Here is a 26,832-nt window from a genome sequence, read left to right on the forward strand (position 1 = left end):
CATGTTTTAGTTATGTACTGTTATCTGTGGGAAAGCTCTAATAAAGACATTTTAACACTTGGTCTTTCCTTCTTTAACAGCCCAGATGCTTGGTGCTGACACATTCATAGGATTTTTCTATGTAAGATAGCTACAGCATGACAGCTATTTTTATATAAGAGAGGAGCCTGAAACAAAACCTCACATCCAAAATGCACCACATCCAGCTATATAAGTGAATCTTTTTGCATGGGGCATCTTGTCTTTAAGGGGAGGTGGTCAGGGARCTTAATTTCTTATTATATTCCATTGCGTTCTATATATAGATGTATATTTATCATGTAAAACTGGTATTTAAATTCCCTTGCTTCAGACTTGTATTATGATACCAGTTCTATATATTGAAATCAAGCAGTTCTAGTTCTAATATCATTTACTAAAAYCCCTCTACTAATGACAAGTAAATATATGTTCATGATATATTAATGGATACTTTTGTGTAATGCATCATTTTCTATAATAATTTAATTGAAACCACTCTAAATCGTGTTGTGGAATATAGGCTGTATTTAGCAGCTGGATTTTTTCATGAGTGGTGATGGCAAACTTGTAGTGAACCAAATACTCATTTTAGCACAGATCTAGTGTCTTGTTGCTGAACTACCAAAAGATTTTTCTGTTCAGGAAAATGTGTTGGGTTTTTTTTATGTCAGAAATGACAAAATCACTAATTTCTGTAGCTTTTCTAGCCTGAGTACAATACACTAATTGATCATATGCTACATTTACAGTTCAGTAGACAGTACAGTTACAGTGCATGTATGACTATAGGATAAAATTAAACCTGTAAATATGTTCCTGAGGAAGAATAGCTTTTTAGTGTGTGCTGCCTGCCTTCATACTAAATTCAGCTTGGTGTTTGTAAAGAAAAGCAGAGACTTTGCAATTCACCAGTGAGTGAAGCTAGTTGTTTGGTGTTGGTTTTATTTCCTACAATATTGCCACTGGAATTATTGTCTAGCTCTGCCAAAGTATAGGGAGTGTTAGCAATAATCATTTAGGAATCCTGCATGTAGCTCAGGATCCTGGTGTAAAGATGAAAATACATGTGCAACCCCTTTCTTCAGGTGCACAAGAATAAAGCTGCCTTGATCAGACGTTTCTTCTCTCATCTCTTTCATTGTCCTATTGRCTCATGTGTTTTTTGGTTTCTGGTAATCAGTGTTTACTCATCATATTGCAGGTTTTAGCAGAACTTTTTCACATTAAAGTTAGCTGTAAAAACTGGTGTTTAAGAAATAGAATTTTAAAAATAAAATAAAATTCGTAAACCCCTTTTTTGTTCTTGAGTTGGAAAAGTCAGTAATTAAATATTAAAAACATCTTTGATTTATAGTACTGTACAATACTGCCAATAGTTTCCAATGAAAAGTAGCTGATCTGTCCTTCTTTCTCTTTTGCAGAGAAATGATGAGGAGGCTGTTGTGGATAGAGGTGGTACTCGCTCCATTCTCAAGACACATTTTGAAAAGGAAGATCTAGAAGGTGAGGGATGATTTTTCTGTGCTTTATGTTGTCACTTTCTTCTGAATRTACTGAAATATAATTCCAATGTGTAAACTTATTGATTTGAGCAGGGATGCAAAGAGATAAGAGAGTAGAATCTCATAATTTATTTTAAAAAGAGAAATATTGCTTTATTCTCACAGCAGTGTTCAGAAGCAGATGATGGTGGGAGGAGTTTGCTAGTTGTCAGTGAGCCATAGTCAAGTCCTGTAAATATGCATGTGTGACTTCAGATAAGTCTTTTAAGTTTTCAAATACACAAATGAAAGCAGGACCGCTGATTTAGTACTTAAAAAGGCTTCTACATTTGCATTACAATCCTCATGTAGTTGCCTAGCTGCATCTTCAGCTGAACAAAAACATTCTGGAGTGGCAGAGATTGGATACATGCTTGATGATATCCACTACAGAAACCACTTAACTTGACCATGTGAAAGTGAGAAATTGTGAGAACTGTTTTACATTATCGCTCTAATGAGTCAGTTGCATTTCTGTTTGTTTAGTGTATCCCAAACTTTGGTTACTTCTGTACTTAAATTCTTATATTGAGTTGTGTGAGCCTCTGAGTCATAGTTACGATGAAAATGAGTTTCTGTTGCCCATATGAGATCCCTTTCCTGACACTGGAACTATCTGAGTTTGTTCGCTTCTTTTAGTGAGATGTGGAGGTTCTCATCTCTGTCACACAGATCCACATGAACTAGCTCAAAAGAAATACTGACATCAACATGCTACATCTGAAAAGTTCCCTGCTTTGGGTCTAAAGAGAGAGATCTCTMTTTGTCCAGGAACTTGAGCTTTCTAAATGCCTGCCATTAGTTACTTCATAATTCCTTTTTCTTTTTTTTTTCTCTGGCTGTATGAACTTTGTGTTCTCTGCTACATGTTGGCCATATTGATGATTTCATGGAAATACCAACGTGCTACACAGCAACTCTCTGTTATTGCTTCCTTCAGCAGTAGCTCAAAAAGCAGATGGGGCCTGGCTGTTTCTKTGTGAGMTTGTCTYTCACAGGAGGGTGTTAAATGTTGTRCACTGTAGCATGGATGAGGYAGGTAGCTCTCTGCTCAGTCTGGGGCAAGTCTGAGTGCAAGTCTGTGCAAGGATAGATCTCAGATGTTTTCAGGGTGCCATTTTGGTGTCTCCAGGGATGAGTCTACCAGTTGGTCAGGCTGGCAATAACAGTTTTGGACTTAGGCACACAACCTTCTTTTCTGAATCTTGCATTTAATCTTCTGTGGTCTTCAGTCCCTTGATTGCATCCTTGACCAAAGAGAAGCCATTGAATCTGGTGTCCTTAGAGAAACATCTACTAGAGGAATGGGAGCTCCCTGTCTCCCTTTCTCCATGGTACTGACTCACAGAGGTTTTGTGGGGTGAGTCCACCCACAAAAATGCCCTTTTGAGTCATTTTATTGATGATGATAAGGTGGCATTTAAAAATGGACAGCTTTCTGGAGAATGACATCTTTAAGCTCAGTCACATAAGTAGACTCAGGCATTAAGGTAGTCAGAATTACTGTGATGTTCTGCATGTGACTGCATGGAACATGATTTAAGAACTGTATTTAAGTACTTTTCCCCCCACCATCCTATGCRAGTAGAGTTGCTTGTGTGAAATATCAGTGAAAATATTATTTCAAAGATCTGCTCCTGGATTGTTATCAACAGAAATTGGAACATGCCAGCGACACTCCCACAATCCTTCCATCAATTTAGATTGAATTAAATTTAGAATATTGAGAAGTTCTGCAGTTAGCAATGAATCTTGCTTTTATTAAAAATGAAATCCCATTGTTTCATAATGTTCTAAGAAGACAGTTTTTCAGTGTAGAATCAATCCTTCATAATGCAGTTAGCTTTCTCAAATAAATTTCATGCTTACTCTAAGTTCAGATCAGTTCATCTTTAAATATATAATCACTGCATTCAAAAATACCAAGTGACATCAAGAGTTTTGAAGAGATTGCAGATTTTAATATCCAGTTGCTGTTAATAGCATGTCCATTTGTTTTGCAGTATTTCTAGGCACTTCTCCCCTGGAAACAGTGAATGTGACTCACAAATATCTGTCTTATTCATTGTACATTTTGTTGGGTTCTGCTGAAAAATGTACCTTTTTCCTAATGACATAGCAACTATGAAATATGAAATTAAATAATCAGGTGCTAATTGCATAGCTTAGAAAATAATATAATCAGACCATTAATATGTATTATGTAATTAGCTTTTTGGCATTTAATTGGGTTTCTGTTTTAAAAATGTAAATAGCTAGTTACAATATATTCTAGGGAAGACTGTCTTTGCTAGGGTGTTAGCTTCAATGGCATGCAACATTTCAAAAATTGCAATTCATATTAATAACTACAGGTTTAAATCTGAAAATACTGAAAATCAGTATTCAAATTCTTMTYAWWWMWTMWWAWARTWRKWAKTWTKTYKTYTTTTTTTTTAATTTTACTCTATCARCATTCAAACTTCAGAAATAATGATTTAAATGTGTACTGAAATTTCCATCTGAAATTTCTCAGCCCAGCAAATACTTGGACTTGCATATTTTGGGCAGTTGTGCAAGTACATTGCAAGTACATTTCTTGTTGAAAGCATGAAGATATGGTGATTAATCCTGCCTCGAAGAACAGGCGCAAGAATAGATTTTTGCCTCAGTCTCTCTAGATCAGTGTTTTCTTTCCCTGAGCAGTGTAGTAAAAATTTGGGAACATAAAACAGGAACTGCAGTACTTATGGGAACAGAARAGATGTGGTGCTCATCTCAGTGCCAGTGAAAATACTTGCAGGAAGTACTTAAAATTATATTTTTTACTTAAGTTTTGTAGTGTTTCAGAGATGAATTGTTTGCAGAGCTTTGGCATTCAGATTTTCAGCACGAATTATTTTTCCGCGTAATTAAGTTTTCGTGAGTTGTAAGGTCAGGATCAGTCACTAATATGGAATAGGTCATTTGTCTGACCWAACTGAGGGACAGAGAAAGCATTTCTAAAAGCAAAAAAAGAAGATTAACTTTCYTGGTTATAATAATCTGTTTTGCATRTTATCTTTCAATGTGTRTACAGACAAAAATCCCACTGAAATAAATGTGCTCTCATTTTTATCTGCGGTGGAATTCCTAAAYGAGGATTGGGCACTGATTCTGGATACTTAATTTCAAAAGGACAGGTTGTACATGTACCTGTACTGAGAGCAGGTAGGCAWGTTTTCATGGACAGATGCTCTCAGGAGCAGTTGCTCTCAGCTCGTTCCATGAGGCTGTCTCTGGCYCTCTGCCATTGCCCAGTGTGTGCTCAGTAAGAACAGTTTCCTGATCAAATGGTCGGTTCCTCACACCCACCATATCAGCTGAGAGGGAAAATGACTGTTCCATGGCTGTCCTTGGTGGAGGGGGTCAACTGCACACCAAGGATTTTTGTGGTAACATTTCAGAACTGCTGTGGCCTGGTTTGAGAAGCAGCTTCACCAGGGAGATGGCWGGAGACAGGATTGTTAGGTGAAGGTCCAAGCATGAATCAGGGATGAATTCTGGCTCTGTTGGAGAAAATCAAAGAATGATCCTTGGCTCAGAGGAGTCAAGGTTTTGCTTAAGCTTTTTATGTTTTATTTAAYCTGCCCAAGTGGCATGGGAAAATTTGCCTTATGGGAAATCAAGTTTGCCATCTTTCATGTCACTGTATCCAGTATATGCATCACTGTGCATCAGAATATGCATCCTGACACTTTTGACAAAATTCAGATTACATGGATTGCTTACTGAAAGTCACAAAAAACCTTCAAGCTTAATTAGAATATAAATAGCACATGCATAACATAGAATGATGCAGAAGCTGAGGCTTTAAACTTAAGAAACCAAAAATTAATTTCAAATTTTGGAGATATATTTTGTAATGAACAACCTGCATGAAGGATAATTTTGATAGTAAATGTCCTGCTGAACAAAAAAGGTGAAATTCCAGAGAATTTAATTCTCTTTCAAAAATAGTTCTTTCAGTTATTTTTTCTTCTTACATTTGTTCTAATATGTGACAATAATTTAAAACTTATTTTAATGGAATATACTTTTAGGGTTAATATGTTAAAAACCTAATTTTGATGAAATGCTAATCTCCATATATTATTATGGAGAATAAATTTCTTAGTAGAAAGTTGGGTGGCTATAGTTATTTAAGGAGCCTTTTAGTCTCAGAGACTGGACCTTTTCTTTAGGAATGGTGTTTTAGTATAACTGTCTGACTCTGACATTATTTAACCAAAAACTAATAGGACCTTGCAGCTCATAGAACTGAAAGAATATAAATTTTATTAACCTGGCCTTGATTCACCTGTGCCTCAGTGTAGAAACAAGTCAGATACCAGCTCTGCTTGGTYGGACAGGAACATCAACCAAGATTTCCCTTCCCTTTGGCTCCCAGGATGCTACAGCCTACTGCAGATGATTTGTTCCCGTGTCAGTGCAGATGCCCTGCTCCAAGCTCCGTGCCTCTGCTTCCCCTGGGTGCYCTGCTCGTGCTGACGTTCACTCTGACCTCGCTTGTGCTCCTTGCAGCAATGTTCCCTGTGCTCAGACGGGCACAGTAAAAGCTGTGGAGGCAGAGAGGGAGAGCAATTCAGCTCAGTCTGTCACTCTAAGGTTGTTCTTTCCTTTTGTTGCCTGACAGGTATTACATACTCGAGYTTGTTCCATTTGTGRTTTCMAAGGYACAAATTTCTGTAGTGCCTCTCATMTAGTTTTGTTTTCCTGTTTCCTATGTAGCTCAATATTCCTTGAGGTCTCACTTTTCTCSTCTTGTCTTGGCAGTCACCTGGTTTAACCCTCTTGCATGGGTCTCTTGTCCCTTCTCAGCAGTTTCTATTTATGGGAAGGTTAATCACTTTGAAAATTCATGATTAACTCTGAAGGATATGTTCACAAAATCTATTTGAAAGTTCACATGATGGATAGCGAAATAATAGAAGTGAACAAGTGCCACAGTATTGGTTGAACTCCACAGTCTAGCTGATCATAAGATTCGGTTTTGAATTTGGTTTGAATGATCTCTGAGCTTCACAGACAGCAAATCTTTTCGGTATTTGTAGGGACTAATATTTTTAAATATTTCACTTTGTGAAATCCCCGATGAAACTGACATAAACCAATTTGCCATTATTGGTGAAAGCTGCTAAATTTCAGCATCAGAAGACAGAAACATTCCTTTGTTAACACACAGTTGTTCTAGTACTGAGGTTGCGCTTTTTTTTTTTTTTGGCTTGTTGCTAATTTAGAAATATAGGTCAAATTCTTCCCTCCAATAACCACAGCTTCACTCTCCATCAGTGGCAAGAGCTTGTGAATCTGAGCAGGTCCTTTTGCATTCCCGTCTGCCAGCTTTTTTTCTTCTGTCTGGCAAGGTCCTGATCTCATGATAGAACTGTATATACAACACCTCTGGACTCCTCTGGAGGAATGTAGGAAATTTGGAATGCAAGCACTGGTTGAGAAGACTTTTTAGCCCACCCACAAACGGGAAAAATATTTTATTAAAAGGCAAGATTCTTTTGGGAGAGCAGTGATTGATCAGGGCTCTTTAAAAGTCCTTAACTTCAATGACTTCAGTGAGATGCTCTTATCCTCCATATTTAATATGTCTTTAATGTTATCTAAACATTAAAAAATTAAAAACAATATCCCATGTTATCCTGGGCCAGRGATATTGTTTTCATTTTTTCTTTATAATTTCTGTTGTAATCTACCCTAGAACATAAATTACRTGTATAATCTAAAAAAGCAATTTGAAGGTTTTCTTGTCAGTTCCTCCAAATTAATAGCATGGCAAAAAGGTGAAAAATGTGTTTTGGACAAACCATAATCACAAACAACAAYGTAAACTGTTGCTTTTGTCCTTTCTGCTTTTTCTTCAGCTCTGCCTCCCTGCTGCACTACAATAACGAATCATGAGTCATGTACTCTCTACTCCTACACAATTCACCACAATTGCTTTTTTTTCTTATGAGGAAAAAGGCAGTTTTTTTAACCCTACAGGAACTAGTGGTTTTCTGTCTCTACCTCAYTGGTCTTTTCTGAAAGGATGAAAAATTGCATTTGGTTCAGCTCATGCTGCCAGTGCATAAAAGAGGCTTCAAGGCGCTGTTTTCCAGAGGAGGGAGAAACCCCTGTGGTCTTGCTGAGGTCAGCAGGCAGCTGAGACTTGGCTTGAACCTCTGGCAAAGTATTCTCTCTCAAGGCATCTTGCTTTTGCAGTGTGTTTCCTTAGTAGGTCACAGAAGCCTGCCTTTGCTCTTTCTGGASGTGTTTTGTGACCCATCTGTTCCCTTATCTGCCCCTTCCCTTGGTGCCTGTGAGCAGGGATCTGGAAGCCTTGGTCTCAGCAGGTGCCTCAGGCAGATTCAGATAATCCCAGGTGGAAGGCAGCACAGGCACTTGTACCATAAACATCTGGTGCTTGTGGATGTGCAGATCCAGGACAGGCATTTCTTTATGCAATTGCCACCAGCATGGCTGGTTCACTGAGAAGCTCCAAAGTTCCCACTTGAGTCCCACATTCCTGGTATAACATGGAGATCTGAAAGAATTTCCATGCTGAGAGAGGTTTGCTCCTCCCCAAGGTTTRTGCTGTGTTTAATTTATGTTACAATTTTAATAATCAGAATTGGTTTAGATATCAGTGATTTATCTGGTCTTCCTGAGCATTTTCTGTTAGCCTTACATTAGAATCAGTGGTGCTTTGTCATAGAAAGACTGATTTTGCTCTTGCAAAAACACACTCTGAACTAAAATGTTGATTTATCCCAGATGTGCCACTAGGAAAGCTAAACATGAACACAGGCATTAGTATTTTCAGTATTAGGATTTAGGAGCAAATAATTTKTAAAGACAGGCCCTCTGAGAAAATAGAGTAATACACAAAGATTACTTACAATGTGAAAGCTTATTAAAGTAATGCAATGTACTGAATTGATCTGCTCTTCAATGACCTTTATACAATGGTACACATCTACTGGTAAATTGTATAAAGATTGTTTTTAATAAAAGACTGTTCTGAATCAAATTGCACATGGCTGGGTAACAAAACCCAGAATATAAAATTAGTTCAAATTTATGCATTTATAGCATGAGAAGCTTGTGGCTTACCTTCAAAACATTCAAGCACTCCTTGAGTTAAAGTATTTAAGGATTGAAGAAGTAATAACCCTTGTTATAAAGCATTCTTTTAAATTTCTACAGGATTACATTAAATCCAAATTATATTATGTAATAGTTAAAAGGGATCCTGTTAAATATAATTAATTTTGAGACAGGTGAAAGTGCATATAACCATGTGTAAAAATCAGGATCTCCCCTAAACTTTTGAAGAGAAAATGCATTGTGCTGTGAATGTCTTCAGTTTGTGGAGGTATGAATTCATTGCCCTAGAAAAGAGAGATATGAAATATACATTATTAATATGAATATGTCTTGCACAGACGTTTCTCAGAATAAAATCTAAGTAGAAGTGTTATTTGGGGTTGCTGTGTTTCAAAGGAGAAATTATTCCTTACACTTTAAATTTATTTTTAGAACCCAATAGCAAATTAATCATCTAAAAACCCAGGCTCAAAATAGCAAATGTTTTCTGCATATCTCCTGAAAATGACAGGGGTAACATCTCAAAATGGTTTTCAGAACTTGGCATTCTGGGTCTTTAAAACCAGAAGCTTATCCTAGCTACCTGTCTTATGCATTAAATAAATGGAAACTAAAAGAACTGTAATGGGAGTTCTAACACTCTGAAAACACATATCCCATTATGATTGATGGYGCTTGATTACTTAACTTAGGCACTTCTGAAAATCCTGTTACAATTATTTGAGTGATGTGACATTTCAAGGGAAAATAGAGACTGAGAGAGGATTTGTAAATGTTTCCTTTAATTTAGTGGAATGAAGATCTTTTGAATGGAATGCTAAGTGTACCGATTTTTTGCCCCAGTGCCTCCCACTCTTCAAAAAAMCAATTTTAAGACAGAAAACACACCCATTTGGTAGAGAGAGAGCARCCTGTTACATTCACCTCTTAAATGACTTGTCAATTCTGTGTGAGAATGGTTGTTAGGTTGAACCTAATATCAGTGATTTGTACCCTGATGGAAACTACAGTTGTTACTATTGCCCATACTTTAGTGTTTTTGTAGCCTTGCCAAAAGAATGAGAATTTATGATCTAATTGAGCTAGGTGCTGTGAAAATGTATGGCAGAGCAGATATATTTTACAATATTTAAGCAATATTCCATCATATTTAGTTGGCATCCTGATGAAGTAAATGATAAAACACACCAAAAAATTCTTAAAGATAAATGAAAGAAATGCCCATGTACAGTCAGTTATAATCTCTAAGGATATCCTGGATAGTGGATATCCTGGTTGATACTGACTTCACCCAACARTAGATGCTCTTTTTTCAGTCAGTGTTTGCTGCTATTGCCCTGCTCTCTTGATGTGTGACCTGCTGGTCTTCGCAAATTTAGAGAGTTTGCTGAAAGCTCTTGTTTAATAATGCCTTGGACAATTTGTACAAAAAACATACATGACATTCTGGGCTCTAGTTCATAATATCTACCATGAAAAGGTTACTTGAAGTAAGGTAATACAGTAATTGGATTTCTTTTGTATTTCCTCTTTCCTTTTTTTTTGGTGCTTCTATCATTCATTGTCATTTTGTCAGCAATTTAGAATTCATTACTCTTTTGTTCCCAGATGGTCTTTTTTTTTCCTCCACAGTTGTGATCTTTTAATAAGCCAGAACTACTTAACTCTCTGATTTTTTTGCTTTTGGCTCTGATTTTTCTGTRGAAAACAAGTGCTTTTCCTCTGTCCATTTCTTTTCCTCTTATTTGCCTGAACCTTGTTACAAGCTCCTCCATTCTTCTGTGTTTTTATTGAAATTATGCCTTGGTAGGATTCTGCTGGTCTCAGGTTCACACAGAGTAAAATCCGCTTTGCTTTTTCCTGGTTATACATTTCAGCTTTCAGGTTCCTGGGTTGTTTTYCAGTGTGAACTGATTGTGTCTGTATATAAGGAAAATTGCTGTGGCATTCAGACACACACACACAAATGTTCTGGCACTGTTTCCCAATGTACTGAATTAAGAACAGTCTGGACTCAAGCCCTGGTTTCAGCCCTGGAAATTAAATGAAATGTGAGTCTCAATCTGCATTTCCTGATGCAGGTACAATCTGATCATTGAAGTGGGAGAAAAGTAGGATTAGCATGCCAACTTCTATCGCAAAGCAGCAGGAATGTACTAAATTACTAACTTTAAAAAGCAATCTATTTGCACCTCTGGAAATTACTAAAGTCTTAGGAAGAGTAACCCATTCCTTTCAAAATGTTGTTTTGGTTTTTCTTCTGTCCAAGAAGAGGGACAAGGAAATGTCAAGTACTACATTACTCATGTCCTTCAGTATCTTTTTAATGAATTCTTTTTATTTAATGTATTTTCCCTTTTTATTTAATGCATTTTCAAGCACTGTTGACTGCAATGCATTTGAAATACACAAAAGGCATCAGTTCTCTTTTAATCCAAGAAGTGGTTTAATGTAATAAGCAAGAAGAAAGAGGTATTTAATAAATAAATGAATATTTTTCAACTCGTAGGCACTGTTTTAGGAAAATCTCCTGACTCTATAAGACTAGTCTCTCAAAAACCGATGCCTCTGCTTTCTAGTCTCCTCTACATGGATGAAARTTAAGGAATTAACTAGTGTGGTGTCCAGAGTCTTTTCTCCAGCTCTTTTAGCTCTGCCTCTGCAGAGAATTCCTGTCAGCTTTGAATTTCTTTGATGTTTTGTGACACATGCTGCCTTGCTGTCTCTGGAGTCTCCATGGGATTAGAGATCACGTGCTACCTTAGCTTAATGTTCTTGACCTTTTTCAGATGATTGACACTGCTGAATTATTACAGCAAAGCAGCAATTACCCATGAGCTGTGTTATGTTCATTTCAAGGGGAAAATAATATTATTTGAGATGAGTAATCTGGACTRTATCTTTCTGCTGAGCAAACGTAGGAGACCTGCCTGTAGTGAGTCATGATTCCTTTCCCATTTGTTCTGGTTAGTGGTTCTTTCTGCACATTTCTGCAGTGCTCTTCCCCTTTTAAATGCTTTTCTGTGCTCTGATCCTGTGAGCCCACGTAGAGAGCGAARTATTTTGGGCTTGATCAGCAACATAAAATTCCTCGGGCTTGAATGTGGCAGGCATGCAATGTGTACCTTCTTACGTATTTAATAAAATAAAACAGGAGAAATGAAAGCACCCTAAGGCATCAGCAATATATTTATGGTGTGAGCACATAAAGTTCTATGGGGATTTTGTGCTCTTGCTTACATAGTGTTTTGTTGGTTTTTTTTTTTCTTCTTCTTCATTTTCTGTTCAGTGAATTTCCTACAAGAATTCTGTCAAGGTTTGGCTCATAAATAGGAATGAGTTTGGTAAAGTTCTTGTACACATAAAGCAAACAGCAACTTTACCAAATGTTCAATCCRAAGAGATCCATGTGTCTCTTCATGTTACTGTTTTGGAAGACATTTAACAGAACACCTGTCTGGCTTTAATGAAAGTTCACATACAAAGATGCAAATTTGAAGGAAAAAAAAATAGAAGTCTGGCACTGCATCATAAGGACTTTAGCATTGGGATTTCTTCCTGTATTAAGGGGTTGTGTATCTGTGATATTTAATCATCATTATTGAAATCAATACTGTTATCACTATTAACATTACAATAATCAATATGATATAACTTTGAAATTATAATAATTATACCATTAATGCTTGTTAATATTGTTGTTATGTTACCATAGCTCCTTTTTAAAAGTACTTTTTTTTTACCTGTAGGCCATCGAACATTGTTCATTGGGGTTCACGTGCCCTTGGGTGGAAGGAAAAGTCACCGACGCCATCGACACCGTGGGCATAAACACAGAAAGAGAGACAGAGAGCGAGATTCAGGATTAGAAGATGGGAGAGAATCTCCTCCTTTTGGTAAGACAAATTCTATTTCTGKATAGGTCTTTCAATAATAAACATCAGTATGAAGATGCATACTCTGTCCTGTTATCACTTGGACAGGGGTAGCAGCAGGGTTTTGGAGAATCCACCAGAACCTCTGCTGGYGATTGATTCCTTTGAACAAACCCCCTGAAGGGCAGCAGCCAGATGAGAAATCAGTAGATTCTAGCACTGAAGGAGCACAGTGRGAGACTCTTCCTAAGTGTTCTCAAAAAGAGAAGCTGCTGCCACCATGGAGGGGGGACCTGCCCTCAGAGAAGGCTCGGGGGTATTTGCCCCTAAAACATAACACGGGTCCTTTATAATTAGTTTTGTAATAATGATGTTACTGAAGTGTTTTATCAGATTCAAACTGTGATCCAGGTTGTGTTCACCTTTTTCCTATCATGACACTGTAAATATGCCATTGTGACATGAATCTGCTAACTGAGGGTGGGAGAGCAAGCAGGAAAAAATACCTTTCAGTAAAAAAATCTGATATGAAACTCCTAAAATTMTCAAAATTTGAAATTAGAAAACATTACAGAGAAGAGGAAAAGGGACTAATTTATAAATCAGTCAAGCTTTGTCTCAAAACATGACAATATTATGTGCTGTTCAAAAATAAATGTCCAAGGCTATGGTAAGTGTTTAAAATRTAATGGAAACATGTATAGAAAACAATTTGCTAGTGTGATTTTAAATCATTAGGGAAATGTGCCAGTGTAATTTTRGTTACAGAATAGTAATTGTAAGACTCTTTTAATCAGAAGTTTGTATTATGTATGTGGGAAGCTTTTGAGCAAGTATCTTGTAAATGCTGATGGCTAGAGCTTAAAATTCTTAAATCTTGCACAATGGTTTATTATACTGAGAATAAAACAAAGTCAAGACTTTTTTAAACTTAGCAGATACAAGTTATGTTTTGAAGACTGAACAGTGAAGTAAAAATTGGCTGTGTTCTGTCTGGAATGGATTTCAAATGTACARAGACCCAATACTATATTGAAACCAGTTTCTTGGAAAAAACCAAAGTTCATAAATTATTAAAACAGTTTTCAAAAAGAATATGCATATATACATATAAAGTCAGATTAAGAAGAAACAATTGAAAGTTACATTAGCCAAGAAGTGAGATATCTTGAACTATGAAACAGTGTCTTCTGTTGAGTCATCTGGTTTTATTTAAGTGCCAGTATGTGACACATTTTGGCTGAGAACTTAGCTCTGTTCTTTCAACTTCTGGAGACCTAGGCTTGTGTCCTTCTTAATGTCAAGAGTGAARAAAAAAAATTAACTGGCTGAATCTGTCCTTAATAGTTTTTGATATTTGTGTGTACAATTGAATGCAGTGTCTAATACAATCTTGTGTTGGGTAATAAATCAGCATATGTTCAAAGGATCTCTGAGGGTGAAATAGCATAATATGAAAGARGATAGTTTTGAAGTGCATTTGTAACTTCATGTTCACGGCACTAGTCCTCTGCTGTACCTCAAGAAATGAGTACAGGTCTGCAGTTTTTRAGTCACATTTTCACTTTTAAGCATACTATAACTACCAATTAAAGGCTGTGTGTAAGTGGTGTTGCTTGACAGATAAGTTACAGGTCAGAAATGTGGAAATCTTTCCATGATTCAGAATGCTGAAGATGCTCTTCAAAGTGCTTGGTCGATAACTATTCAAAGAATCCAAAGAACCACAAGTCTGGAAATATCCTAACTTTCACCCTGAATAATTATCTMAATAGTTAATTTAAAGGTTTTTCCCTTTTGTCTATCTGACTCCTGGATATTTGGCCAGTGAACCAGATTTCGAGCTTTGACATCTCTCCTTCCAGGAAGAAATGTGGCATTCTACAGACAAGAGTGAAGGGAATTTGCATAATGAAGGCAAATCTTAAAATGCTATGTGATGGTGAGGTTAAGCACGTAGATAGCAGGCAGACAAAAGAATACAGAGATTAATAGTAGTCTGTATCCACAGTCTTCTTTTACTGTGGTTTTTCCTCACAGGAGTTTCAGACAGCTTGTTGTGCTGCCTGGGGAGCAGCATTGCCTTTTGAGAGAATATAAGCACAGTTTTTCTATGCTTTATTTGCACAGAGGGAGCAACAGATACTTCCCACACTAAATCTGAACCTACTAAAGCTCAATAATGCTTTTTAGCTCTTTTTCCCCATGACTACGAGTTTCTAACAGTAACCAGAGGCTGAAGGAAACTTGAAGGAAGACAGATTTGATGCATAACTCAGTAKGAGGGACTGTATTACCTGAGAGAGTAGATCCAAACTAGTCCCTTAATTTATTAATCATTCTGATTTAATTGAGCAAGCAGGAATGCTTGGTTCCATCTCTCCATAGACACCTTTTAATGCATTTCTGCCAAACAGTAGAAGGCTGTGTGCCTGGGAACTGGAAGGGAGGAGGGGATAGAAAAAAACATTTTGATGAGCAGGTGCAAGAAGAAAAGATGGAGAAAATAAGCACTGTGAGACCAACTGATAGAAAACAGTGCTTTGAAGTAAGTCAGAAAAATACATAAGGATTTTTGTGRTACAAGAGAATAAATTAGCAGTGTTTTGAAGCAGTGAAGTATAAAAGGAGGTATAATAAAAGCAAAAGATCCAACAGCTGAATAATAGAGACTGGAACAAGTAAAGACCTGAAATATTCAGACATGAAGTGCTSTACACTGCTCAGCATGGGATAAAGCACTATTTTTTGTCATAATTTATACCTGTATAAATKATAACTTTATCTTTGCAGCACTATTACGTGCAGATCTTTCTGTGCTCTCGTGGCTCCAGGGAACTGTGCAGTGCTCGTTGTGGTGTGGGGTGTGTGAGCCCCATGAAGAGGTGACAGGGGCACCTGGTTCCTGTCCAGTAAAAAGCAATTTCTTMAACTGTTTTCTTTGCATCAGCTTGGCTAGAAAACACCTCTAGTCAGTGCAATGCCAATAGGTGGAAGCTTCCTGGTAATCCCTTTGAATCCTGGCTGGGAAGGCTTTATCAGCTGCTTTCTGGGAAGGTTTTTGTAGAGAATAGATTTTTAGGACATTCTGACATCAGCTCATAAGCTTTTWATTTTTTTTAGTATCTGTTAYTGTTGCTTTTCAAAAATAACCCGTGTTCTCAGTGTAAAGAATCAGAGATAACTCCAGATTAGACAAATAGTACGCAGAATTTGTAGTTAGTAGAATGAAAAGGAGTCCTGTCATTTAGGGGGACAGATCAGTTACTCAGGTTTGGGTTTTGTTTTCCCTATACCTGATTCCCACTGTCTGTCTGTTGCCTCTTGATGAGAAGAGGTTGCAAAAGGTGTTTCCATTTTGCAATAATGATGTGCCTGTAAATTGCACAATTTGCAGATTATGTGGTTTGTACATTGAGGAGCTTTTTTTTGGTTGTAAAAATTGTATGCTCAGTGATTTCAGCTTAAGTTTCTTCTTTTTAAAGAGAAGGGGAAATTCAGTGAATTTATCCACTCTAGCTAAAAATGCAGTAATGCTAGTTGTATTGTAAGGGTTTGCCAATCTCAGCTGAAATGCTGCCGCTGTAATTAAGGCCCCAGTTTCATTTTGCCTTCAGCTCCCCTTCTCCACAGCTCTCCTTGTGAGGCAGGTATTGTGATTGTGAGTTAAATTAGGGAATTGATGCAAATTAAAACTAATTTGACAAAAAAGAGAGCTGTTTCTAGTCTGGGGCATCTCCTGGGTGCTCCTTGCTGTGAACTGCAAGGCCACAAAGCTCCATCATTGCTGTGGGTGGTGSTGGCACCAAAAGCCTGGTGCAGATTTTGGCTGTTGGGGTTGCACTTGACTGGTGTCTGTGTAGATTTTAGTAGCAGTTTTCACAGGCTTTTTTGATGTCTGTTGTTTGTCTGTAACCAATGAAACAGCTCTTGGGTACCTGTGAGTTAAAGATATTTAAGTAGCTGTTTTAAAATGGTAGAATAAGAAGACTGAGCAGGGTGTCTTTAATGGCAGGTTTTGTTGGGGGTTAAAGTGAGCACAGCTGTGAGAGCTGTGCTCTGATTACAGYCTCATGTGTATCTTGTATGACTAAACACTATTGAGGCTTTGGGAAGGTTTGGTTTGTTCTTTTAAGAAATCTGGATTTAGTAATCCCTAGTTTTAAAGAGGCTTAAATTTGTAATTCATGATGTTGGATGAGGCAAGGCAAGCAGGGCAGCCCTGGAGGTGAACCTGACACAGGGCTCAGGRAAGGCTTCCTGTGGGTAATGCAAGCAAAAAAAGGGAATTGCTAAGGGGGGCTTCTCTTGGTCAGTAGAAGGACTTGAAGAAAGCAGGTTGAAAAGACCCAGCTGGCTGTGTTTGGTACCTAATCTCAAGTGCTAGGGGGTTATTAGCAGGGTAAATGGAATTATTTGTAAAGACTATGGCTGTTGAATTCACCTACTCTTAGCTAGAGACTTGTATGATAAAGGATGAACTCGGAAAATTGAATCTCTGGGCAGCTGTGGAACAGATTGCTGCAAATCTGGATTAAAATAATGTATCATAACTGCAGTTTTAAGAATTCAGCAAAAATAAGAGAATTAAAGCTTGGGAATTGTCCTTATTGTCAGATCCAAAAGAACTGATTKATGATTATTTGTTATAGCCCTGGGTTGACAGGAATAATTCACGTCAAGAAAATGCTGGGGCAGTTTCGTGACACAGATTGTACCTGTAGGGATAAAGCCAGAAAACAACCAAGGGAATATTTTCTCCCAACCCAACATGTGATTTCTAAGGTCTGTGAAGAGATTTTCAGAAGTGRCCTGTATGGCTGTTTGCTATTTTAGGTGGGCTTTAGTAATGCAATTTTTGTTTTAACTTTTACCATGTTTTCTAATTAAAACCAAAGAATTTAYGATCCCTGCCTTTACTGATTACTGAGCTAAGGGCAGAGTCCAGTCTGCAAAGGAAGTTTAGAGGAGAGTCCCCATCCACCACTTCTGTGGTGAGTACAAGCAGGAGGATGATGAATATTTGTGTCTAAAATGGTAATTTCTTTTCTCTGATCCTGTGCATTTTTCACACGCGTTCCCTTTGGCTTATAAGGGATTATTATTGATGCACATTGTTAGCTGTGTTATACCTGTTAACTCCCTGTCTGCTGTTTATCCTGTTCAGGGAGTAATTTAAAAAAAAAAAAAGTAGTGTGCATATTTAATATTATTTTAATGTGAAGGCATATGAGCACAAGGCATGGATTAAATCTYGTATATGTTGCTTACGTTCTTATGTGAATTTATGTAATGAAAGTTTTATTTTAACAGCATGTTTTTCTGCTGTAGAAAAAGTAATCTYTTACTCCTTCATCTGCTGACCCCAGTAAGAAGAGCTTGCCCACTAATTCTACCCTTAAATGCAGATTCGACAGGCTGAGAAATACAGAAACCTGTTCTGACAAGTGAGCTAAAAGAGTATTAGTAGAAATACAGTTTTGTACTCTTTCTAGAGTTTATGAAGAGCAGAGGACAGAATTTGGATACCCTTCATATGTATTTCTGCTTGTGATATTGCCTGGGTCGATGGTGTGCAGTTCTGCCCGATGGCTGGGTGATTTGTCCCAGATGAAACCCTGGCAGTCCCTGAGGAATCGTGGAKTACTCTGGCTGGTGTAGTGGAACAGAATTTATGTGAAGGGACTGAGAGTAACCCCGCTCTGGGGTCCTTTGTTACCCCAGACCAAGTCTTGATTTTGCCTTTCTCCCTYAGGCAAGAGGGAGCAGTCCTGGCCCAGAGATGTGTTTGCACTTGGAGATGTTTTAAATGGGAGAAACCTCAGTTATAGCTCCTTTCTGCACGAGTTTTGCAAGGTGGGATGGTGATGTAGGGCACTGTCACTGGCTGCACTGAGCACTGCTCCAGGGAGCAGCTCCTCATGTGTCCCTCTGGGAATGAGGGYATTAGGAATTCTGGCTTTCAAATCTGCTGGTTTGTTATGTCTGTGCCCACATATTGCACTTGTTTTAGGGACATTGATGGCTTTACAAGGTGTGGTAATATAGATCGGTATGTCAGGTTTCTGCAGGGTCACTACCATTCTGCAGCACTGAGTCTCAATTTGAATTTGTGTGTTCAATAGCTTAACCACCAGGTCTTAATTTTTACCCTTTTAATACACCAGTGAAATTAGCCAGATTTTTAAATGYGGAATACTCAGAATCTGCATGCAGATTGAGGTATCACAGGTAGTTTGGATGCAAGTGCAGCACTTACAAAATGAGCACAAGCCCAGAGGAACCAGGGATGAAACAGTGTCTGGTGCAGCCACAGCAAACACAAAGMTGCTTCAGTTTTCCTGACTGAGACTGCTCATCAGCCAAGCAGGAGTGCTTATTGATGGTACCCCTCCTCCTGTTGTTTACAAGACTTTCTACCCGGTTCTGGCTGGTCCTGGAGGATTTCCTGAACTGGTGATGAACTAGTTACTTGGGAGGCTCATCAGCTGCTTATTGTAAAACTTTAAAYTCGTGTTGCTTCTGATAACTAACTCTGATATAAAACAACTGCAGTCATAGAAATACTAGTGTAAAAGATTAATCTCACTCTTTAAATTTTTAGAAGATTAATCAAGATTGTTTTCATTACTTTTTAGAAATAGCAGTAATAGTATGAAGGATTTTTTTTTAATTCTGGCTCTGCTACTTGAAATAGGGATAGACAAAAATAATATTCAAGCCAATTTCTGTTTTCCTAGACTGCAGAAAACATTTTGTCCTAGTTTGCAAATATTATTCTTCTGCACTGAGGATTAAGTTATCAGTTTGACAGTCAGCAACTGAACTATTGTTTCATACTGATTTTGAATCCCAATTTTCTATATAACATATTAATGACATATTTGGTATTTGTTACTCCTATGAATATGAACCAAATGTATCTGGCATTGCTCATGAATTGTCCTGTAAATTCAGTCTTGTAGGTATAACCAACAGATCTGTTGTTTTTATTATAATTTTCSTGTTGTTTAAGTCTACTAGGGTTTTGTTCTTGAAATAAAATGATTGTGCTATAAAGCAAATGATAACTTTTTTTTTTCCAGCTTGTTGTGTGTAAATGAAGCTGGGACTTGCAGGTTTCAAATACCCATAAAAATTACAACAGTAAAGAAAGACAGAATCTAGCAGCTTTCTTTACTGCTTTGTTAACAAGAAGATAATTTAGTGCATGTTTTGTCATTTCTATAAATGTGGTGCTTAGGGGTGTGGTTTGGTGGTGGACTTGGCAGTKGTTGGACTCGATGTTGTTAGATGTCTTTTCAACCTAAAAGATTCTGATTCACTGTTGTCAGTCAAGTAGCTTGTTAYACAGAAGACCCAGCAAGATCAAATTCCTGCTGTAAGGTGATTCCTTGTTACTACTCACCTGACTTCAAGAGATTTCTGATCCCCTGCTTTTCTTCCCACGCTGAAAGCGTGTATTTGCATGAGGATCATAACTGTCATGAAGCTGCAGCTCCGTGGTACAACACTGCTCATTTATTACTTAACAGTAGCAGTTGCTGTAAATCAGCTCTAGTACTGATTTTATCAAGAGTACAGGATGTTCCTGGCAATGCTTAKTCTCTGATTCTAACTGCAGTCCAGCTCTCTACCAAAGTAGCTTGTTTTCCATGTTCTGTTGGTAGTCATATGCACTAATCCTTTGCAAATTCATATATCTCTGAATTTTGTCCTTCTGGAAAATAGTCTTAACAAGTGACATGATTCTTGATTAGAATGTATTTTCTAGCCTCAGATTAAAAAAAAAAAAAGGTAGAATGGTGTTAAAGAGAAAAAGAGGAATGAACAGTGAGAAAAGAGAAAGCAAAGAAAGAGTAAAGTGGAGGAGTTGGTTGCAGAGCTTCAGTGATTCACCAAAAGTAATTTCTGTGGCTGTACCCCCTGCTGTTCCATTCTCTAGAGCTCTGTAGTACCTGAGCCCATATCTCTCTCCCTCCTCTCCCGTGTTTCTTCTTGGGTTTAATTTCCTTGCTTTGTGAAGGGGTAAATAGGCTTGACTGTACTATATCTTTACACTATTTTTAAGCAAATAAACCTCAGGTGAAAACTGTCATATCTTGTTTAAATTGCCATAGCAAGTTTAGTACTACTATTGAAGAGGTATCTTTATTTCTGAATTTAATTTTCTGTGTCAGTGGCCCATTTCATTTGTTTGCTTCGGTRCTGTGTTTGCTCTTTAATTAGCATTCAATGAGTGTTATCTCAGTTTTTCCAAAATCCCAAGAGCTGGAGGACCCTATGCAGTGATGCTCTTTGCTATTAGATGGAATACTGTAGCCTTGTCTTACACATACGGTTATAGAACTGAACTTCATTTAGACAATGTTCAAGGAATCACTGAGCTGTTCTGCAGGATAATCAGTTTTTCAGTTGACTGGCAGCCTGGCCTCTGTCAGCTCTCATAAAGGACTTTGGGTTCCCTTCAGAAATCTGAAATGCATTAGTAGAAAAAGCACCTATGTATTGCTAGAGAGACTGCATTTCATCAGTTTGTTCATTCGAGATTTGCATTTAAATAAGGAAACAAAATTTTTTTTTTGTAATATATCACTTGAGCTATGAACATTGCATATACATGTATTCTAAGGTGCTCTGTGAGTTCAGGGAATTTTTTGAGTGAAAAAATTAAAGTAKGTCTCCAAAATATATTTAACCACTTGCACTGAAAGGTTATGAAAAGCTGTGACAGTACTGTAAGGGAAAACAGAGACAGGAATAAGAAAATGAGGAAGCTAGGACAGATTAAAAAGTTGTGTATCTCAAGCAGCCACAAAGGTAGAAAGAGGTTCTAATCAGGTAGAAACAGTTAACAAAGGGGCAGGGGATGGCATCAAGATTGCAGTTGCGTTTTGACATAAGACAGGTTTGATTAGTTTCATTTTTTTTTTTTTTTCCTACAGCAAAGATTTCACATTTAATGTGGTGGCTTTATGAGCTGAGATAGATCTGCAGATTTAGACTTATAAAAAGGCAAAGTAGTTTTTCTAACGCTGGGGTAAAAGACTTTTATCAGCTTTATTCAGCTTTATCTATGCTACTCTCTGTATGCCTTTTTTTTTTTTTTTGGGGGGGGGGGGGAGATACCATTTCAGCTTCCAATAGGCCCTGWTTCTATGCATCACTTTAWGTCTTGGGATGCATTTTTTAAACAGCAGACTTGACAACTACAGTAAATGAAGAGATCTCAGTCTGAATATGTTTATGTATAAATGAATGTTCTTACAGCAAAACTAATTTTTTTTTGTGTGGTAGTAAGTGATATGTGTGAAAGCATCTAGATAATTTAATGGTATTTTTTTCTCAGGGCAAAAAAAATTTGTGTTTTGGACTTGATATTTTTATTTTTCTYCAGATACCCCATCACAAAGGGTGCAGTTTATTCTTGGAACAGAAGATGATGATGAGGAACACATTCCTCATGATCTCTTTACTGAGCTTGATGARATTTGTTGGCGTGAAGGAGAGGATGCGGAGTGGAGGGAGACAGCAAGGTGAGTCTTAAYGACTTTAAAATTATCTGTAGGTATTGGTTGCTGCTGGATTGGGGAATGATTTCAAAGCTGTGGCAAGCTCAGGGACAGATTTTGGACATAAAGCTTAAATAAAACCATAATTTTAATCCTTWGTCTGCTAGTATTGCAACAGCATTTGTCGTTTCCCAGAGCCAAATGTTTTCATCTGGATTTGTGAATATAGGTCAGGGTGAATACCAATCGGAAAAAATTAATGTAATATATCATATATGTGAATTGAAAATCATTGGGTCAATTAATATTTTATCTCATAATTTTAAGAATCTTTAAAATTTATATTTTGCTTGAATCCTCAAGCAAGTGATAAAGGTACTATTATAAAAAGATTAAAGCAAGGAATAGGATTACTTTTGGAGCAATAAAACTTTTACATGTTCTAACTCTCAATGAGCAGTTTATTTTGAGAATGAGTATTCAGTGTTGAATTATTTTATTTCTGCAAAATTARTGTGAAAGACTGTTTAGATTGCATTTCTGCTGGGAAAACAAAATTCTGATACAGAACTTTTAATTGTGTATTTTTTCCTTTGAGCACTTAAATAGGAGATGATTTGTTTAGTTTCATAAAGRATTTACATTTTCCAGCAATCTTTGMTTCATTTTTCTTCTTGGATCCTTAATTCTTTCTCTCCCTGCCAGTTGTTGACCAAGTTCCTCAATGGTGCCCAAAAGTCTGTAATACATATTTGGTGTCAGTAGAATAAAAATTGCAGGATTTCTGAAAGGTTGTTGTGGGTAACTATGTATGTGGGCTGTTTGACATGAATATGGTTTAGTTTTTTCTGTAATTTTATTGCAAAATTCTTTTTTCCCAGAAGGCCAAGAATTTTCTGTGACCTTGCCTTCCATTATCTGTTCACAGGCAGCATAGACAAATGCTAAATATAGATCTKTATGTGTAGAAAATTCTCATATGGGGATTGTGCTCCAAAAGGAATGCAGTAGTGTTCCTAAATAATCTTATTAATATTCAGAGAGAGAAAATCTAATCATGGTAATCATCTGCARTGTTCTCATACTGATTAAGAATACACAGAACCTCTCTAGCAGGGGCATCAGCTTCTATTGTGATTAAAAAGTAAAAATCACAGTGTTATTTTTTAAGCAGGGAAATAGCAACTTCTTTAGCTCAGCTTAAAATATCCCTTTACAAACTATCAAAGATTTGTGTTTCCGAAAATTTCTGTTGGAGGGTGGTTCTGATCAAGATAGAATTCAAAAGGAGTAGGTGAAATAAATTCCTGTTTTKCTTGATCTGTCTGTATGTACAGCCTTCTTTGTTGTTTGTGAAAGAAAGAATTAAAAATGTTTAATGGAAACAAGATGAAATTGTTGAAAAAGGACAGGAARAAACAGCCAAGAGAACAATATTTCTGGAGCTCAGAAGGTACAAGAATGACATAATAGTGAATAGTAAAAAATTCTTTAGCTTTAGCAGTAAGATGAAAGCAAAGGAAGACTGCTCTGTGGAAAGAACTGGTCAAGAAAAATGATCTTTTCCAGTCTGGATCTGAAAATTTCAGACTGCATTTGACATGGGGTGACTGGTTGGAAAAGGAGGAAATGGCAAGGAAATGACTAAACTGAAAATGAGAACAAGACTGAAAGTGCTTTTCTGTGCAAATAAGAGGGTGCAATAATAATTTCCATCCTTGAAAGCTGAAAGAACATGTGTTTCATGGACAGGGCAATTCCTGAATTGTGTGTCTTTCTGTGACTCTGTCAGGTGTGTTGTTCTAATCCAAACACAGCAATACTATTAAAAAAAAAGGATAAAAATGGTTGGGACAAACAGAGGCCTTATTGTCCAATTTCTGAGCCATACAAGGCTTGGAACAATGCTTGAAGGAAAGAAAAATTCTAGACTTGGAGCTAAGTGGAAAATTGGATAAAATGCAATACAGTGGTATTTCATGTCAGACTAAGTTAATAATGCTCTTTAATCAGATAATTGATTTTTGCTTTTCTTGCGAAGAGAAAAACAGTGGATCTAAATTTTTTAAAGTAGAGCATTTGATATGGTAGATTGGTGGGAATGTATAACTTAAACTGCATTCTAGTGTAAAAATTCTATTAACAGGTCAGGAACTATTTGAAGAGGTGCAGCAAGTCATGCTGAGAGATTATACTATTAGTGTGAAAGGTAATGACAGCTCACTTCTGAAGAATTAGGCTTAGTAAATAGATTTATTATTGAATGAAAAAATAGGATTTTAATAATGAAACTGGCTGATGATAAGAAATTAGGAGGTATTACTCCTCTAGCAATAGATAAAGATATACATGAAGAACAAGGTGGCTTTGAGTAGAAATAGGATGGTGTTTAAGATGCAAGATCATGTGCTTAGAACCTAATACAGTGGATCAATTTAAATGCCTGTGGTTGATTCAGGACTTCAAAATTATTGATTTGACTAAAAGCATGACTATGGAGAAAATACAACCTGAATTTGTTGCTGTTCAGGCTTATATGCTTTTTCATCTGTGTGCAAAATGTCACTTCGAAATATTTGTAAATCTTGCTGTCTGGCTTTGGATGTAATTCCAGGTAGAGATTAATTTAATGAGAGTGAAAAGCACTAAGTGGTTGTCTATTCATTTCACCAAGCTCTGCACTTGCACTGAAGTGTTGGGTTAACTCTGACAAAGTCCATCTGTATCTTGGCATTTTCAGTTTGATTGAAGGTGCACTGGAGTCTTCCATTCCAGGATTTGATTTAAATGTCCTGTCCATGGAATTACTTAAAGAGCAGAATGGAATTAAGGGCTTGGTTGTATTGATAGAGGGATAAAATTATTTTTTTTTCCCATCAATTGATTGGGAAAAAAAAGCAATAGTCATTCTCAAAAAATAATAGTTTTTGTATGTGGCCCAGCTGTACAGTCATGCATTCTCTATGGAGATGACATGTGGTTTCTATTCTGAAAAAAAAATTCAGTAAGTTTGTGGAGAAATACACTGAAGTGTAATAGATTTATTTTATACACCCAGTAATGTAACTCCAAGTTGCAGCTTTTGGGAAAGCAATTCATGTATTTAGGCTGAAAAGTGGTGCCTGATTTGTAGCAAGTTTTGCCCAAACTTTTGTGACTCATTTATTTGCTAATATCAACCAAAAATATCTGGAGAATATAACTGTCTTTATGGAACAGAAAAAATTGTGTAGCAAGGAGGAAAATAGAAAGAAGCTTTGAACCAGGAGGAAAGTGCTTAGGCTTCAATTTTAATACACAGYTAGGAAAATAAACTGGTGTCCATACTTTAGAAAGTAAATTGTTAATAGTGGYTAGAAAGTAGATGGGTTTGGGAAATTGAGGAAGTGTAATGCATTTTCCCTGGATCAGAACTTTCTTCCAAARAAACTATTTCATAAGAAACATCGGTTTCTCACTTCTGCTGTGTTCCTGATGTTCCTGCCATGCTTGTGGTCTTTGATTGGTTTTCAGATCAGTGCAGGCAGGCACAATCTCATGTGGAAATTTATTCAGATTGTAAGATTACATTAGARCCATTGACTGTTGTGTGAGTTGTGAGTACCTGCTCCATCTCCCTGCTGCAGACATACCACACTRTGAAATAGAAGAAATACAAATCACCCACTTCCCACTGTGCAGAAAATGCAGTAATTGAGTTTAAAATGAGGCATGTGCACTCTTTGATTGATGGCTGAGTAATCGATGGAGATGGCTTTAGAAGCTGGGRCACATTTGTGTGGTGTATGCACGCACACTTTCCCGAGTAATATTTTTCCTATAGTAACATACATTGCTGGCACTCTTGTTCACATATCTTTTTGTAGCAAGTCTCCTATGAGAGGAATTAAACTGTGTGATCGATAGACCTACGCCAGCCTATACCAGTAAAAGAAAACTGTAAGAATGAAGGAGCTCTTCTRTGCAATCAGACGTAGCTAAGATAGCTCCTGATATCATCCAGTTACATGGGATACATGTGACATGAGCTCAATATACGAAAGGGATCAATGGTGCTTCCCAGGAACTTGGGGATTTAAAGGGTTAAATAGCAAAAGTTGGTATATTYAAATTTGTTTTTGAGAAACTAAAAGGAATACAAAATTGGCTGACTGGGAGGCTAATCCTGAATTTGGATTTCAAAGCCCATTTCTGTGTTTGAGTCTTGCACATGAATTCAGAGGATTGTTCAAATAGTATTATGATTTTTAAAACCACCGAACACTTAGAATTGAAAGACTGTGCATAAGATTAGAGTTGTTTTATGTTTTCTGCTACTGTTTCTGTGATATGTTRAATAAGGACTATCTGACATAACAAGAATATTTCTGAAAAGATAAAAGGTGATAAACAGTAACATAATGTTCCCTTGATGAAACTAGTAAACCTATGCTTATTAAAATCAAAATAGAAATTTATTCCAAACGTAGAATGCTCTCAGCTGGRTATGATTTAATGCCATGTCCTGGCCTGTTGGCTTATTAAATAATAATGTATGATAATGTGTTTAAACACATAAGTTTCAGCAGCAGTAGGAAATGGGATACAACCCACAGAATTACACTATTCCAGTTCATGGAAACCYAAATGATCACAATGGCAAGTATTTGAGCAGTAGCAATTGTTTTCTGTGGATTTTTATGTATCAATATGTAAGTTCTGATGTCTGACACAAAAACTCTAATTAAAACTGTTTTCATGATTTAGACTTGTCTGTGTATGTTA

The 26,832-nt window shown here is 36.9% G+C and overlaps 1 protein-coding gene across 2 annotated transcripts in view; it reads left to right on the forward strand.

Moving 5' to 3' along the window:
• The window catches only part of SLC4A10 (solute carrier family 4 member 10), a 114,695-nt gene that overhangs the window by 22,047 nt on the left and 65,816 nt on the right, over nt 1-26,832 (forward strand). The window contains exons 2-4 of one of the 2 annotated variants that reach the window (XM_057367648.1): nt 1,443-1,524; nt 12,431-12,577; nt 21,954-22,092. In XM_057367648.1, the coding sequence (XP_057223631.1) occupies nt 1,443-1,524; nt 12,431-12,577; nt 21,954-22,092 (368 nt within the window). Of the gene's footprint in view, nt 1-1,442; nt 1,525-12,430; nt 12,578-21,953; nt 22,093-26,832 lie in introns of those variants that run through there. The other variant, XM_057367649.1, reaches the window with a different exon arrangement.

This window comes from Malurus melanocephalus, unplaced genomic scaffold (assembly GCF_030028575.1).
Source record: "Malurus melanocephalus ecotype Western Australia unplaced genomic scaffold, MMel_1.1 scaffold_81, whole genome shotgun sequence".
Classification (NCBI taxonomy): domain Eukaryota; kingdom Metazoa; phylum Chordata; class Aves; order Passeriformes; family Maluridae; genus Malurus; species Malurus melanocephalus.